The 17,786-nt window shown below is 33.7% G+C and overlaps 2 protein-coding genes across 5 annotated transcripts; one reads left to right on the top strand and one right to left on the bottom strand.

Annotated features, from left to right (window-relative positions):
• Positions 1-268: 268 nt before the first annotated feature.
• On the bottom strand, positions 269-7,740 carry LOC130730336 (putative white-brown complex homolog protein 30). Its single transcript, XM_057582320.1, has 14 exons — positions 7,436-7,740; positions 7,125-7,198; positions 6,611-6,883; positions 5,447-5,510; positions 5,112-5,258; positions 4,911-4,945; positions 4,277-4,350; positions 3,190-4,073; positions 2,617-2,913; positions 2,021-2,506; positions 1,442-1,590; positions 887-1,176; positions 648-781; positions 269-425 (listed from the first exon to the last, which is right to left on the bottom strand). The coding sequence occupies exons 1-14, from the start codon at positions 7,654-7,656 to the stop codon at positions 269-271; spliced, it is 3,285 nt and encodes a 1,094-aa protein (XP_057438303.1). The 5' UTR covers positions 7,657-7,740.
• Positions 7,741-9,636: 1,896 nt separating this feature from the next.
• On the top strand, positions 9,637-13,807 carry LOC130730335 (serine/threonine-protein kinase PCRK1-like). 4 transcript variants are annotated; one of them, XM_057582318.1, is made up of 6 exons: positions 9,637-9,971; positions 10,100-10,193; positions 10,883-11,280; positions 11,722-11,982; positions 12,206-12,328; positions 12,845-13,807. In XM_057582318.1, the coding sequence occupies exons 2-6, from the start codon at positions 10,181-10,183 to the stop codon at positions 13,349-13,351; spliced, it is 1,302 nt and encodes a 433-aa protein (XP_057438301.1). In that variant the 5' UTR covers positions 9,637-9,971; positions 10,100-10,180; the 3' UTR covers positions 13,352-13,807. The 4 variants fall into 4 exon arrangements, with proteins under 4 accessions (XP_057438301.1, XP_057438298.1, XP_057438302.1 ...); XM_057582315.1 differs by lacking the exon at positions 10,100-10,193 and adding an exon at positions 10,548-10,603 and having other exon boundaries at positions 9,637-10,046; XM_057582316.1 differs by lacking the exon at positions 9,637-9,971 and adding an exon at positions 10,548-10,603 and having other exon boundaries at positions 10,094-10,193.
• Positions 13,808-17,786: the final 3,979 nt, after the last annotated feature.

Raw genomic sequence — 17,786 nt, 5'->3', positions numbered from 1 at the left:
CTTGACAATCCATAACCATGTACAGAGCTCTTGACTTCATCTTTTGTTCCAGCAAATTTAGTCACATAGTTTATCCAGGGGAGAAGGGGGAGAACAAAATAATTTTTACTTTATAAAGAGAGCATCAATAGAACCAAAATTTTACCTAAAAACTAAAATGGTAATGACACCTATACAGCTAATCCTACTTGGTGAACTAAATCTTGGATCACATAAGATAAACTATGGTTTGTACACTAGGATCACCATCAAAATATCACATCCTAAATCACCTTCTGTGGGAAATCACTAGACAAAAGAAGGCTACAACTCGGGCAACAATACCATTCACAATGAGGACAACCAGACAAATAGGCCATTTGCTGACATCGTAACCACTGCTTATCAATGAACCGCAACGAGTTATCAGCCACACTCCAGTGTACCTAACAAAAACACCAGATTAAAGTTTTTATATGACAAATTAAAGCTTCAGTCAATGTCCAAATTAACATGAGCAATGCACAGTATTAGAAAAATATGTGTACATGTATAGATTTACATAAATGTATTACATGTATGTATGTATTTTCTGATGTACATGTATGAATGCATTCACTCATTACTTCATCAGAAGGAGGAAAGAGAAATCATTGGTTAAAACAAACCTTTCAGCATTTGCAATGATAAAGGCCTCCAAAGCCCATTTTGGGTAGCATAACTGTACTAGGGTCTTCATCAGTTTAGTATCTTTGTTCTGGTTGGCTACGAGAGTCATAACCACAGGAAGAAGCACTGACCACTACAAGTAACCCAAAAGGCCAAAAGAAAAATACATGCAGTTATTATCAGCAGCAACTTGTAAGAAAATGTGTAGATGCTGTGAGTTCATCGAAAAAATCCTTACCAGTTGTGCAGGACCAGGATCAAAGAAAATGGCTAATGCATAAGCTATGCCTGTCACACAGTACACCAGACATAACAATACTATGTAGTTACTTATAAAGGTTGACCTTGGGTTGCTAAAAAAATAGAACATGGACAAATAAACCACAGGTTTGATGATTGTATTGAAAAGATCAACGGTATCTTTGGACAGAAAATGGGCCAGACTGCTGATCCCAGCTGCACTCTCCCTCAAGTATTGTAATTTATCCAGAGAAAATGATCTGAGGGCCGCAATCATGCTAAGTAGAGCTGCAAATACACAATGTGTATCAGGGGAGAGGCAAATGAAAAGCTTTAACTATCAAATGATAAACAGAATAATTAAGCTTTGAATTTTCCTTATTTTGAGGGAGTTTTTAGAAATAAAGTTTCATACAATGATAACCAATCTAAAATTTTGCATTAACATAAAATGTGAGGGTCAACTCATCCCCCCCCAAAAAATAAACTATAAATTTCATTTCTAGAATTAGCAGAGTTATACTCAAATTGAATAGTCAACTTTTAAACTTACAGACTGCAATGACAGTATATGTATAGCCAAGGGAACCAAATGTTTCATCATTCACTTTTGTAAGAGTTCCTAAGATAGCACCAGCAACAAATAAAAGGAGATAGTCAACAGCTTGTAATTTTGCTTCCCGCAGAAGCTGCTTGCTAACCCTGAAAGAATAGAGTTTGCTTAATAATTCATTGCAAAATTTTCATTACAATCTAACAAGGATAAACAAGCTTATAAAAAAAAAAAAAAAAACAAGGATAAACAAAGCTTTCAAAAATCAGCTATTAATTAGTTTTCAACAAAGACTGGACCGAAAAAGAATATATTTTGCATGCTGAATATTCTATACTAGACAAACATCAATACTACTACACAACTATATATGTTTCCATAACTATATATGTTTGCTAAGTTATGCCTCACTAGTTTAACTTTCAACATCAATATTTCTTATCAGAAGACAACTGCTAAGCTTGATAAGAAAAATCTAGAAATTTAGTTGTGTTGGTCAATTGGCTTCATAAGCATTTTTATCTATAATAACTCATAAGATTTATATACACCAAAAAAATAATTCATGGGATTTCATACCTCCCAACGAAGTATCTGTATTGCCGGGCCACCCCAGGAGTTACTCGGTTTGATAAATCCTTTGTTCTTGAGAAGATTTCATCTATGTTATCTCGTTGTATACGAATATTACTCTTCATTTCTTCCCAAACCTCTCTAGAAAAGGATTGATCAGAAGATTCTTCAGTAGCCTTTGTTGCACCGGTTACATTTGAGGTAGATGAAGATGCAGCAATTTGATCAGCTAAATGAAGCATGTCTAGTGGTACTGGATATCCATTATGAAGCATCCACCTGACAGGAAGTGTTTCATGAGTTACACCTGAACTTGGTTTCACTAAACCTTCCAGAATGTCAATGAAATGGTCTGGAGGATTCATACGATCTGGTACGGGGATTCCAATGCTAGCAAAGTATTCTTCTACCTTTTTAACAGGACCATGATATGCAGTAAGGCCACCTTTGGCTAGAAATATTATATCATCAAACATTCTGAACAAAGTATAGCTGCAACAAAATAAAATCAAAATTTAAGTGTTATTGGTTGTTAGTTATAAGTGTACTTGACTAAAAATAAAACTTCTATAGAGTGAGAAACAGAGAAAGAAAAATATTACCTTGGTTGGTGAAGTACCATGCAGATGTTTACCCCTTCAAGAGCTTCACGTCTAAGCGCTCTAAGCAGTAAACTGGAAGATGCGCTGTCCAAACCAGTTGTAGGCTCATCTAAGATTAACAATGAAGGTTCCATCACCATCTCCAGCCCTACATTCACACGTTTTCTTTGCCCTCCAGATATGCCCCTCTTCTCTATTGTCCCAACTAGAGAATCCCTCACTGGCTGGAGTCCCAATGCATCAATCACTCTTTCAACAATCAGAACCTTATCTGGTTTTGGCATGTCGGCAGGGAGTCTCCAGTATCAGGAAACGACCATTTAAGTGAAGTTACAAATTAGATAGGGTTTGGAACTAAATGGTAAAGTGCATAGAACCAAAAACCAAATTATGAAAGCAGAAACACATTATATATAATTGCTAAATATAAAATGGTGTCTTAATTTTACTAAGCTGAAAATAAATCACAATGAACTATAGTCTATAGAAGCAATAACAAGTAAACAACATGCATATCAAGCATTTATTATAACTCAGATGCAAAGGTTAGCTTCTGCAAGGCAAATCAGATACCTGCATCTTGCACTGAAATGAAGATTTTCCTCCACTGTCAAGTTCCCGTGCACAATATCATCTTGTGGCACAAAACCAGTAATTTTCTTATATGAGTGAATGGATTCAGGTTTTCCATTAATTAGAATTGAGCCTGACATGGTGCATCCTCTTGATTTTCCTGCCAAAGCTGAAAGAAATGTGGTTTTTCCAGCTCCTGAGGGGCCCATGACAGCAGAAACTCGACCAGGCATGATTTTACCCGTCACACACCTCAGTAGATGTTTGTTTTTCCCTTTCAAAGTGAGAGTCAGATCTTTGAAAGCTACCTCAATCACTGGCCTTGTCCTCACCTCACCTTCAGTAGCCATAGAAAGTACTCCTGAGAAAGTCAAGTTCTTGTTTTGCTCTTGCTGAGCTTTCTCCTTCTCAAGCTGACCATAAGCATACCTTAAAATTTGGCTATGTGTATGTAACTTTTTTCCCCTTGGAATCTGCTTTTTTATGTTTTTATCTCCAATCTGAAGATCAAATCCTTCATCACTATTCGGATCATTCTCAAGGGAGTTCAACATCATAGTGAGGTTGCTAGGCTCATTTTTTTTCGCATTAGAACCAGCAGATGAAGCCTCAGGTTTGCTTGATGAATCTGAAGCCACTGATGGAAGTTGATCTCCTTGCCTTCCTGATTTTTTTCGAGAAAAGGTGCGAGACAACTGCTTTTGCAAACCGGCTGTATGCTTCTTAGCAGCATCTTTTGCTATTTTCCACTTTTCACGAGCTTGTGTAGTTTCTCTAACATGTTTTACTGCAGCTTCCCTGGTTTTTGCCTTCCTTCTTTCTCGAGTAGCTAGAACTTGATCAGAACAGTTATAAATGAAGATCAGAAGAGCACTCAAAGCAACCTACAAGGGGGAATAAAACACCAAATATAATGAACTGGACCTTAGAGCAGGAAACTAAGGAACATTTTATAAAAACTTCGATAGAGCATGAAAAAGTGAACATCAGTTGAATTTTTTTTAATGCAGCATAACTAATGAAGCAAAATGAATAAACAGGGACTCAAAGATGGCTTTCATTCAATACTAGGTCAGAATCTACTTACAATAAGCAGAGCACCGTAGGCATGCATATTCTGGTTGGCTGTGTTTGGATTACAGCTACTCAACTGGGAGCATGCTTCAAAAATGAACAATGCAAAGTAAGGTTCTGACTTAATGTCATTCTCATAAACCAACGTAGAGCATGCAAATGGAGAAAACAGTTAAATACAATTGGTATTACACTATTACTAATAGATGATTTGACAATTGGTATTATCAAATAGTTGCAGGCATCATACCTCTTAGAATTCGGGTTAGGCCTAACTCTACAAGTCCTATACCTTCAAGTTCAGGTACAAATTAAGTCTAAGTTAACAACCATTAGTATAGACTTACCTAAATCAACATTGGCTAGGTATATGGCCAAAGTATCCCTTATAATTACTTACACTGTCTTTCTCCTTAAACTAACTTTATTTTAATATAAATTTCCCATTTAATAATCCCTTGCCAATTGGTGAGAATTGGAGGGATGATATACTTCATGAAAAGGCAAATTAGAGCACTTTAAGAAGCAGATGAAAATAGAAGGACTAGATCATATATTAATGTAGTATAATTTTAAAATGTTATAAGTTCATGAAAAAAGACACAAATGATGGCATAAACTTGTTTAACCAAAACAATTAAACTTACGATTTTGATGAGTTGAACCCATCCTGCAGTAATATCTGAAATTGGAGAACATGATATCAGTTAGTATGAATTCTCAGCAGTCAGTATTAGATGTCTGCAAATTGCAATGGACATATGTACCTAAAGAACATTATCTTTTGCAACAAAATTAGTTTAGAGAATTAAGGTAAGAGCCACAGGAGGCCTAGCAGAAGTCAGTACCCACTATCGCAAGAAACTTTGCGCGTTGGAGATGGGCAGTATGATCCTGGAGAACAGAAGATGTTACTATTGTTCACAACGCCAGACCAAATATCAGCACTACCACAAGTATGATTTGTTTCTCCTGCAGGAATCTGGTAATTATATCTGCAATATTTTTTCATACATCAAAAGACTCATCACCATAACTTGAAACTGTGAACACTATCAAAGTCCTAAACCCAACCCACCACTGAGTAACTCAGGTGACTCAAAGTGTTGATAGTGATGAATATACTGCATGACTAAGCATAAACAACAATTGAGAAAAGATCAAGGTTAATAATAGAACTTACGGATCACATACTCCAGTAGTTTCATTCAATTTTGCGAGTGGACAATAAGAACCAAGTGGGCAAGCTTCATTGAGAGCAAAATTAGAAAAGTTAAAGATAAGATACTAGAGCAGCTACTTATCATGCACAAAAGATAACTCCAGATATTTTAAGTGAAAGAAAGGTTGTCTTCCCAAAATATGAAAGTTAGCATGATAGATATCAAAAGTTCAAAACCAAATCTGAAGAAAACCTTACTCAGGGGACTCAACTTGACAAGAAATTTTTTACTCTTATATCAAATCATATAGGGGCATGCTAGCTATTTTTTGAAAATGTTCATAATAAAATTACTTCAATAGATACTCAAAATATGATTCATGTTTCATGCTTTATCCATGAAGAGAAAATTTAGAGCGGGCAGATTGTTCATGAACCCTGCCATTCTGCATGTTTTTTACTATTGAAATGGCAGACTGATCAGAAGTAAACCTTACCCTTTCATATATAGTAGTCAAAATGACCACCTAGTTAATGAAAAATTGCTTCTAAGTTCTAATCCTATGCTTTGGCCTTTCAAAATTTGATGCGTTTTGTACCCTAAGTGAATCATATTAACAATAACACCTTCCTTCTGTGTAAAACATGGCATCATTTTGTTAACGATGCAATATACATAAGTTTGTATTTATCATGGGTAACTTATGCTAGTTCAGACTTCAAAGTATCAAGAACTGCAAAAGGATTTGATCACAGGCTTTTATTTTTTCAATGACATTTTTTAAAGAAAGAATGCAGGATTTTTAACAACCACTATCCACTATAAGGTTTTCATTACAGATAATTTTCTGATGAGGTAACCTTGTTCTAGCCTGGACAAGTCAGTGTTAGAAACAGCAGTTTTAATTATGTATTTGTCCTGAAAGCTGATACAACTCAAATTGTGTTAGGCCCATATTTATAATATGAAGCAAATACGTCATTTATCTTATGTCCATATTAGATAAATATATGTATTAATCTTTTAATTTGTGAAGAACAAAGAGTGATCAATTCAACTGAAGATTCAAAAAGTTGAAAGAGATCTACTGAAAGGGGCATAAACAACTACCAAAAGGAAAAATCTGTATAACTAATATAACACCATCCTCATTAAGGGTAAAAATTTAAAGAGGAATCACATACTTATCATGCAAGTCAATCCTTGAGGGCAGAAAAACCCCTCACAACAAGGTTCACAGTCACTAGTTCTAGAAGGAATATCCTTTATATCCTTTTTTAGGTCAATTTGCTGGCCAGCACTACAGCTCCAACCAGGTTCACAACCAGAAACCCATGAAGTCAAATTGCAATTTCTATTAGGCTTTAGATAACTGGCAGATGAGGCCCCCTGTTCGAATAAACTTCGAAAGTAGTGCCTTATTTCAGCAGTCGTACACACTCGATCTCTGAAATCACCTATTATCAATTAAATCAAATTATATTCAGTAACTAGTATACTTTGCTTCAGTAATAAAATGAGAGGGTAAAACTGAAGCCCCTATAAAAGATAAAGCAATATTTAGTAAATTAAGTATAAACCAAGCTCCTTACTCTAAAAAATTCCAATTCCTAGACACCACAAAAATATGCCTTGGCACTGTATAGTGGATAACAATATGAGAACAAGCCAAACACTATGCTGAGAGTTCATACTTACCCTTTTGCTTAACACAGGAATCCACAAAATCCAATTTTCCTTTAAAATCAAAAGCCTCCTCCCAGTCTTTGTTCCTAAAAGATGGCAAAGTGTACATGGTTAATAACTTGGACAAATGTGAGTAAGTGTGCATTTGGAAACTCTTTTACAATTGATTTTGAAGTCAGAATCAATTAAGGACTTCCTTAAGTAGCTTCTGAGTTTCAGAATTGATTCTGATTAAAGAGAAGTTGATCCAAACATATTACAAGTAAACTATACAAGAGATGGCAACAAAACTATAAAACTATATGAATATATTAATAACTCACACATCCTTTATGCAGAAGTTTAATTCTTCCTTAATGTCCCTGGTGAAAGCCTTAGTGAGACCTTCAAGCTCCTTGTAGATTTCATCAGTGTAGAATGAGGGTACAAAAGAATCATCCCCGTCCTCACATTGAACCGGTAATAGCAAAACAAAAGTGGAGAAGAACAAAACAAGAGAGACCAACAAGGAGGCATTGCTCCTTGTATCTCTCATTTCCATCATTTGGAGCCAACCAAGTGAAGCACCCTGTGAAGACCATGCATGTCAGAATTTACTGAAGATTAATATTAACGTGAAATTGTTATCATGCTACAACAAATCATGGATCAAAGTGAAAAGTTGAAGGTGGAAGAAAAGTTGTAGTAGAAAAATGCAAAGGGAGTGTGAGTTTCTTAATGTGGTTTTCTTGGACAGTTTTGCTCACCTGTGTCGGTGTTTTGGATCAAAGTGAAAATGGTGAGTCCTGGTTTTGGGATGAAGAAATGGCCGCGAGAAATGGGAGGCTAGATAGAAGGATGTGCATTTGAGCGTTTGTTTCACCATTATGGCTTCAATATGCTGATAACAACAAAAGATTAAAGATCATATAACTATATTTATTACAATCATGATTTTTAGACAATCAATAGTAATCTACCTTCAATCATATCATTTTTTTCCTCTATTTTTCTTCCAATCATATTATTTTTTCCTCTATTTTTCTTCCAGTCACACCATATCACCAATCAAATATTTTATTTCTCTTTTATTTTCTTTTCTCTATCTTCTCATATTTTTATTTTCAAACAAAAAAAAATCTTATATTTATTTTCAGCAACTATTCAACAATCAACTCATTAAAAAAAACTATTCAACAATAAACCAATGAGCGTTTATGCTCTCTTTGTTTCTATGAATTTTAAGAGGGAGGAAGTAGGAAGCAAGTAATATGAGTGGAAAAGGAATCTTTTGTGTGTTTGGGAGAGAGATGGAAAAAGGAAGGGGAAGGAATATAGAGGGTAAATAGTGCTGTTGCCATTTTCCTTGCAACATTGGCGTAAAAATGTAACTCACACCGTGGTTAGTAGCAAAAGACACAAATATCCATTTAAAATCATTTTATTCCCTGTCGTGATGTAGCAAAAAAACATGTTATATAGGTAAATTATAATAATTATAGTTTAAAAAATATTTAAAAAATTATATACCAATAATATGAAAAGATGAAAGTAAAAATTACAATATTTAATTAAATTTGTGAATTCATTTTTAAAAATTTATTTTAAATTACTTCAAAGACATGATGTTAACTTTAAAATATTATAATATTAATTTTTACATAAAATCTATATTATAATCATTTGATACATAAAATAAAAAGTATAAAAGTATAGTAATAATATTTTACGAAAGGGCAAAATAGTAACTAACAAAACATCACTATTACTTTTCCTTTCGTTTTCTCGATCAAACAACTGGAAAATCGCATTATTTTTCATTTATATTCCTTCCTCCTATAATATTTCCTCTTATATTCCTTCCACTCATTTTCACACCATCATTGAAACAAAGCATAGCGTGATTAGTCTACCAACAAGGTGGTGGTAAGCAAGCCTCATAAGAACGAGATGACAAGTTCAAATTTCAGAAAAGACATTTGTTGAAAGGTACATGCAAAAGTTTTCCAACTTAAGGCTGCCCACATGATTGGAAATCTCACTTTAGCGACTTCACACACTCTTGCATAAACACATGTTTTAGCATTCATTTACATAACATAACACACATTTTTGCATAAATACAGGTTTTAGCATTCATTTACATAACATATTTTTTTTTCAAGCATTGATGTTTGAGTTCCCTGAGACTCATGAATTCTCTTGCTAACGCCGATACAGACTTGAGCGTCGGAGTGTCTTCTGCGTGTACTTATCATCCTAGAACGATAAGCATCATCTTCTTCTTGAGGGGACTCACCACCACACATTATCATTAGCTTTGATAGAGGATCTCGCTGGATTCTTAAACCGAACACTTATGAATAGACAAAATTCTTCGCTTAATCTCCTACCGCTGAATACGAGGCGATGAGCGGATGTTGGTATATCTTGTTCAATAACACAACAAAAAATCTCAAATTAACTATTTCAAGTATGTAAGAGGAAGCCGTCAAATCTATAAAGCCATTAATAACAGTTTGGTCATTGGTGAATGTTGGCCAATGAAGTAATGCCACAATCTTCTTGACTTTGATGAATGTTTGGTTACTCAAATCAAATCAACCTCAACACAAACTTCTTCTCCCCTTTCTCACGGCTCTAATGCTTACTTGGACTCAAATCCAAAGCACCCTCTTCACACTCTCTTATCCATCCTATAAATGAAACCATTGAAAGTTTCAATCTTTCATTGATTATTTCTTACAATCTCATCAGGGCTTTTACTGTTTCATCATTTGGTTGCAGTTTCCGCGTAGGGACTTGACTTTTCTACCGACCCTGTTCTCTTTCTCTTAATTTCTCACAAAGTCTTCATCTTTCAGAGAATGCCTCAAAAGGGTCCTCTTCAGAATCCTGCACTGCTTACAAAATCTGAATCTTTTTAGATCAGAACTTTTTCTGTTTGCAACAAAGGTGAGTTGCCACCTTAAAAATCTCACCTTTTTCTTGTATTTCCTTTTATTCAGATAAGGGGTGTAGTTGATCACAGTGACCCAGAAGTTATATAAACGTTTCTGGGCATCTTTTTCAGATTGCAGTATGTATAGATGCCAAATTTGGGTACTTTCTATTCTTATTCTCATTTCCCAGAAAAAACAAAACATAGTTTCTTTTGGCTATTTTTGTAACTTTTTGTAGTTAAATTCCTAGGTTAGAATTGTAGCATGTTTGGATGAGCTTATTTTTATTCGGAATCAATTTTGATACCTAGAAGCTACTCACATAAGTTCATAATTAATTTTGGCTATTGAATCCACTCTAGAATGGTTTTCAAACATGTACTTGGTTTACTTCTTTAGCTTTTGTTAGGGGAAAAATATATTTCATTAGTTCAAAACATTTACATTTGGCTTGACAAAAGAAAGAAAAGAAGACATTTACATTTGGTTTGTCTGAAATTGGTGTTATTGACAGGAGGAATTAGGCTGCAAGGTTCATACGTTGTTTGATGATACGGTTATTTGATGCAAGTGAGTGTTTTCTTTCCCATTTCTGAATTTGATTTGACAAGTCTTCGAGCTTGTTTGGAAATCCTTCTAGAATTGATTATGGACCAGAATCAATCCTAGGCAGAAGCTTCTATGAGTAACTTCTGGCCTTCTGAGTGACAAAATAGATTCTGAGGAAAAATTAGTTGATCCAAACATGCTATATTGCTGTACAAGATTTTCACTTTAGAATTTAGATGCAGTGTTGCTTTTCATGGCCATGTGTTTCTCAATTTTCCTTCCTCCTTTCTGAAAATGCAGTCAGGTCAGCTGCTATGAAGTGTTTTACATTCTACTATGTAGAGAAGAAAGATGAACCAAAAAGCTTTCAATCAGCATCTGGTCTGACAGACTGTTCAACATATGTTGAGGCTGAGGTTAGAAGATCTGGTTCTGAATTGAATTCACAGGATGTCTCAGACAGTGGCAGCACAGAATCCCTCAGGAGGAGTGCAGTTCCCAATATGTCCCAAAGACCAAGCAACCTTAGAGTGTTTACTGTATCTGAACTGAAATCAGCCACCAAGAGTTTTAGTCGCTCTGTTATGCTTGGAGAGGGTGGGTTCGGGTGTGTCTACCTGGGATTGATAAGAAGTGTAGAGGACCCATCAAGAAGAATTGAAGTTGCAATTAAACAGCTTAGTAAAAGAGGAATGCAGGTAAGGGTTTTCGTTCTGTTTTTTTTCTCTTGAGAGTTCTAAGAATTAGTTGCTTCAGTAATATCAAGAGGCATCTTAGCATAGGTATTCCAATGCACTAATGTATAGTTATTTTGTTGTGTTGTATTGTATGCATTATGTATGTCAACATCATAATGCAAGTAATTTTGAGTATATGATATTGAATTGTCACATAAGTTGCATCATGTAGACATGGTCAGATCTTAGAATATTGTACCTCTATGTTTCCCGTTCTTCAAGTTTTTCGGGGCATAAACTTTCAAATTGTTACATTTTGTTAATCTTACTCGAGGCTCGAAGATTTTGTTGTTAAGTAAGATATACTTTAAGTGATACATTAGTCATAAGATAGGAATTAAGTAAGATTTTGTTGTTAGCCTTCTGTGTATTTTTTCCTTACCTTACTTATGGCGCTTGCAGGGGCATAGGGAATGGGTGACAGAAGTGAATGTGTTGGGCATCGTTGAGCATCCCAATCTTGTGAAACTTGTGGGGTACTGTGCTGATGATGATGAAAGGGGAATCCAGCGGCTTCTGATTTACGAATACATGCCTAACAGAAGTGTAGAAGACCATTTATCTCACCGGTCCGAGACTTCTCTATCATGGAATAGGAGATTGAAAATAGCTCAAGATGCAGCTCGTGGATTAACATACCTGCATGAAGAAATGGATTTTCAGGTATACATGTATTGCATAATTTCCTAAATTCATATTCAACTTAATTAAGCCTTGTCTAGATTTTTTTTCCTACACATTTATTATATATACAGATCTTAAAGGAAAAAAATAAATAAAGGAAGCTCAGAGGAGCTAAATTTGATTATTTTGAACATGTTTAATTTAATATTCATACATGTGGTTGAATTGATTTGTCATGCTTAAATGTGTGCACATTGTTTAGATAATTTTCAGAGATTTCAAGTCTTCAAATATCCTTTTGGATGAAAATTGGAACGCAAAGCTATCAGACTTCGGGTTAGCAAGATTGGGACCAACTGATGGACTAACTCATGTCTCAACAGCGGTATAGCTATGTTTGTTAATCTATAATGTTGTAAATAGATATAGATAACATATTCTGAGAGGTAGTTGCATTTGATCTTTTCAAGTGATGTAAGTCTAGTGGTTTTATTCTACATCAGGAAGGAAAGAAATTCAACATAGGAATAGGTACCTGAAACTTTAACTGCCAATAAAAGTGCTAAGGATCTGATGGAGCTCGGAATAAATGATCATGTGAATATGTTATCAAATGAATCGAGATTTAGACATTTATAGCATGTTTGGATCAAGTTATTTTTTTTCCAGAATCAACTCTTATACACAGAAGCTACTTACAAAAAACTTCTCCCCAGACTTTAGATTCAATATTAGAAAGATTTCCAAACATGCTATAAATGTCTAAAACTAAATCATGATTCACATCTTAATGAATTCAGAGTTGCCCCATTTAGAGAAATGTACATGAATTCGTTTTTAATATTCAGAGCATGCCGATGGATATGTTATTTATACTAATGTTCATATGGCTGTTTATCAGGTTGTAGGAACAATGGGATATGCATCCCCGGAATATGTTCAAACTGGACGTCTCACATCAAAGAATGATGTGTGGAGCTATGGCGTCTTCCTTTATGAACTCATTACCGGCAGGCGCCCTTTAGACCGAAACCGCCCCAGGGGTGAACAAAAGTTGTTGGAATGGATAAGGCCTTACCTATCAGATGCAAAGAAATTTCAACTGATATTAGATCCAAGACTTGATAAGAAACAAGTTATCAAGTCAGCACAGAGACTTGCTATCATAGCTAACCGGTGCTTGGTAAAAAACCCGAAGAATCGCCCGAAGATGAGCGAGATATTGGAAATGGTGAACGGAATAGTAGAATTTTCACCCAGCTCTAGTCCCCAGATACCCCTGAGGAAGGCAAAAGTGGAAGCTTCCCGTGACACTGAAGTCAACAAGAAACGGACCATGGATATGAAGCCTGTAGAAGGTAATTGGTTTGCTAGAATCTGGAGGCCAAAGCTTGCAAGAACATGTTGATTATTGTTAGTTTAACCCCGTCAAGCATGTGAAATTGAAGAAAACTTCTTCAAGATAATCAAAGAGCTCTTGGATACTTACCAATGCCAAGCTGTCGCGACTTGCAAGATGTGCGCAACCTTTCCATCTCCTCGAACAATAAGCTACATACTAATTATTATTGGTGCTTCTGTATTCTCAAGCTATTTGGGGAAATTTTCAGGAATGCTATTATTCAAGTTAAGAGGAATGATTTATTGAATTCTGGGGAGAGACTATAGAGTTCTAATGCTTCTGTTTTTCCCATGATGCTGGACATTAGTCACTGAAGTGAAATGTTTGTAAAATAGTTTAGCTATAGTTTTAAATTACAATTATTTACTTGTATCATGTAATTGTATTACTTTAATTTGGAGTTCCCTATAAGTTTTGAAGAGCCATACATCAAATGCAAAAAATGCATGGATGATTTTTGCATGTAGAATGCTAGTTTAGATCCCAGAGAAGCTATTCTTGTGCGGAGATCTCGGTTGAATGATTCAAAAACCTGTGGGCTGTGGAGATTTCTTGTGGTCACAAAAAAAATTCCCAAGACGATTATGGCTTTATTTAGTTTTAATCCAATGATGTGTATATGTAAGATTTTTCTCAGTGTTCTTGTGATGCGGACTAGACTTCATTTAATGTAGTTGAAGCCACAATAAGGGCCTTTCTGAAAGCGGCATAGATTGTAATGTTGGCTTTTGCAGACCCGAATGAGTTATAAAAATTTGGAGCGCTAATTGAAATATGAAATATGTATTTCGCTCGGTAGTTAGTTGATTTCATGGTTGAATATTTGAGTTTTATGGCTTTAGTAGGACTTTAGGGTTTTTGTTTCGTGTATCAACTTCAGTTAGCATGTTTTGTTCTTAATTTATTTATCTATTTGCATTGCGATATCGTTTTTTAAATTCTACTTATAGATTGCACGAGAAATGAACGCCATTATTTTGCACACCAAAAATTTGACACGTATGGATTATTTTTTATTGTCCATGTATGAATATTAATGAAGTTAACCGTTTTGTTTTTATATAATATAGAATAGTAGAAGAATTGTGCTAAAATAGGGTTTTGTGAGTGTCAAAATTAAAACAATTTTTTTGTTTGAGTTGACATAGTGGTCAACACTACATCCCTTAAACAAGTGGTTGGAGGTTCAATCTCAATTCTTGTGAAATGAAAAAAATAATCCATTTGTCTATCAACTAATCGTAGAACGAAGGATTAAGATATGTTGGGTACTACAGTACCATACTCGTACTCATATCCACTACTTTTTGCCGGATTTTACACTCGTCTAATGGTCTAAGATACTTTTTTTTTTTAAAACATGTTATTCTCATTATATGTTTAAACATATTAGACTAAATACATATTTAACCATAAAAACGTCTTAAAAAATGTACTTATGATATATTTACTTTACTGTGAAGTAGAACTTTAAATCAGTTTTCAGACTTTAGAAGTCTTTTTTTTTTTGTCCTTTGGCCACTAGTCTCCACGGGAAAAGGGGTCACACTTGACTAATCTGACTTAGGATACGATAGTGGTGTCCCTGGTCACAAAGGTATTATTTTTAACCTCATAGGGGACCGAACCCGGGCCAGAAGCCTAGGTGAAATCCCTTGAGAAAATACACATTCACCACTTGTGTCACTCCTTGTGGTTAGACTTTAGAAGTCTAACATAATTGTGCTCATTTTCACCCTTGCCTACTAACCAATAATCATGCTGACCTATTTATATATAAACTTATTTTAGTATATTTTAATTTGCTAGACTATAGTTTTGTTGACATATTTACAAATAGATTTGTTGGTTTACTCAAATGTATATAGAACAAACTTTTAAATAAGCTATCAGATCCGATCAAACTTTTCAATCTTAGACTTAAAAAAAGCTTATAACAAGTGATAGGAGCTGAGGGACATATGAATTAAATAGGGGGAGGTCCATGGATTGAATCCTGGCGGATGCAATTTATCTTTCCGATTTAAAAAAAAACCTACAACAAGTAACAAATTAAGCTCAAACCTTGAATTTTATAAATAGATGAATCGTATTTAGATCTTATTTAAATAAACCTCAGTCTACCCCAACTTATTTATACTCAAATGTTGAGAATATATGTCATGGTTAAATGTCTAAGTGCGTTGTCTCCTTTAATTATTACAATCTTGAAAGTGATTAACCCAAATAATTTATACGTATATGAAACTCAAAAGACCACAAATCTATCAAGACAATACACTTATAAACTAGGGGATTATCATCTTAAAAGGGATATCTCCAAGAAGTATTTTTCTGAAAAAGCCAATGCGAGCTGACACCAATATTCAAGAAACAAACTTTTTCTAACGCTTTTAATGTGTGAAACCACACTTTGATTTAATAGGAAAATACAGAAATGAAATGACACATACTCAAATGAAAAGACACACTAATGTATGCTAACACACTTATTTTTTGCCTAGACGGGAAAAACATTCTTCCTAGTAAAATCAGCCACTAGTACTGAAGCTATCATTTAATTCATCTCCATCATTCCTTGTGATCCCAAGAGCAAAGCAGAGATTATTAGTCACCAAGTGACGAAAAACCCACACAGTGATCAAATTTTCCTTCTTCAATGCATGTGTTTTGAAGAAAGTGTTCCAGCCAGCTCCACTCAGCACATAGAATTTTTTTGACCACATCTTGAACACCATGTTGAACTTGTTGCCAAACATGTCATAAGCAGTGACAGGGACTCCAACCTTAGCATCTTCACCTTCTCTCAGCATTGGCAAGATACATTTTGTCACATTTTTCTTGTTCAAGAACAACCTGTTTTGATTTGTATTCAAATCACTCCTAGACAGTTTCTTCTCAAAAGATTTGCTACACACATCAATATAGTCCCTGAGACTATCAAGTGGTGGCAGATCTAGAAGGTGGTTTTCATCACCACCATTCAGATTCACATTGAATGTTGCTGTTTTCAAAGAAAGAAGAGCATCACACACTTCATATTCATCTGCAGTGGTGATCAATTCTTCCTTAGAGTCACGCCGCCAACGACATGATATTCTTTTCTTCAATGGCAAAGAGATGCAATTGAACATGATTGTTTTTTCTGATCTTCTCTTCTTCAATGGTAAAGAGTTACGGATACGGATCATACTCATTGTTCTTTCTCCTTGTTTCTTGATAAACATGGGTGGATACATTTTCTAGTTGAAGTAGAATTGGGATAAATGTGCTGTTTATTTATAACAAAAGTATAGTGTAAATTCATTATTAAAATATTAAAGTAATGTTTTTATTTATTTTCCAGTCAAGATCTTTGGTCATGATTAGGTGTTTGCATTCATTATTTTTATATAACGTTATGATGAAAATTAAAAACCTTTATTTCAATAATCTATCTTTTTATTATACAGCATTCATATTAATTAATGTAGTTTCAAAAATATTAAATTAATATTTATTGTTTTCCTATTAAATTTTTTATTATTATTTTAATTTACTATTCGAGGTTTTATCATCTTTTAATTTTTTAATTAATATTAAAATTTCTTCTATAAAAATATATATAAATAGGAAATTCTAAATTATTGTTAAATGACATTAAATAAATTAAATTAACTTTTGACTTCATAAGAAACAAATGCTTGTACATACTTCATTTTTATTTATATTTTTCACCACTATTAGGATATAATCTTCTGTTCATTACCATTATTTTCACACACATACACACATATAATATAAATATATATATATATAGTTTTATCAATACATTATAATTTTTTTGTTCCATTCAACAAATCTCTTATCAAATAGTTGGCTTGACTTTGAAGGTAGTTTCCAATTAATTATAATTTTTATCTTTAAACAATAAATTAAGAATTTCAGTCAGAACTAAAAATTATATTTTAATTAATATATATTAAAATAAATACATATTAATATATAATATATATTAAAATTGTAACCATATATATATATATATATATTAAAATAAATCTATATTAATATATATATTGATATGTATATTAATTTGCTTTTAATATACATATTAATATATATATATATATATTAGTGATTATATAACTTTATCAAAGTAAATACTTAACCAAAAAAATATTAAATCTATAAATTATTCATTGCTTATATGTTAAACTAATTAATATTTGTTACTCTTTCAATGAAAATAAATTAAGAAATTTATTCATAGTAAAAAATGTACATTTTAAATATATATAATGGATATTAATCCAATAACAAAATTTAAATTTCTTTAAACTGCCAAATTAATTAAGATTAACCTTTTGAAATTATAAATAAATATTAATCTATACATAGCTTGAAATTACATGGCCAATCATTTACCGCTTTGTGCGAGCATACATGACGAGGAGATTAGTCT

The sequence above is a fragment of the Lotus japonicus genome, chromosome 1 (assembly GCF_012489685.1).
Source record: "Lotus japonicus ecotype B-129 chromosome 1, LjGifu_v1.2".
NCBI lineage: Eukaryota > Viridiplantae > Streptophyta > Magnoliopsida > Fabales > Fabaceae > Lotus > Lotus japonicus.
This window is presented reverse-complemented; position numbering and strand designations above follow the sequence as displayed.

Bases quoted from the DNA above. Each gene is read 5' to 3' on its own strand.
- LOC130730335 (XM_057582315.1), top strand. From the start codon at position 10,582: ATGATACGGTTATTTGATGCAA. The intron at 10,604-10,882 runs GTGAGTGTTTTC...CTGAAAATGCAG, and splicing joins GATACGGTTATTTGATGCAA to TCAGGTCAGCTGCTATGAAG. The intron at 11,281-11,721 runs GTAAGGGTTTTC...TGGCGCTTGCAG, and splicing joins TTAGTAAAAGAGGAATGCAG to GGGCATAGGGAATGGGTGAC.
- LOC130730336 (XM_057582320.1), bottom strand. From the start codon at position 7,656: ATGATGGAAATGAGAGATACAAGGAGCAATGCCTCCTTGTTGGTCTCT. The intron at 5,511-6,610 runs GTATGTGATTCC...CTCTCAATGAAG, and splicing joins AGGATTGACTTGCATGATAA to CTTGCCCACTTGGTTCTTAT. The intron at 4,074-4,276 runs GTAAGTAGATTC...TCCCCCTTGTAG, and splicing joins CCTACGGTGCTCTGCTTATT to GTTGCTTTGAGTGCTCTTCT.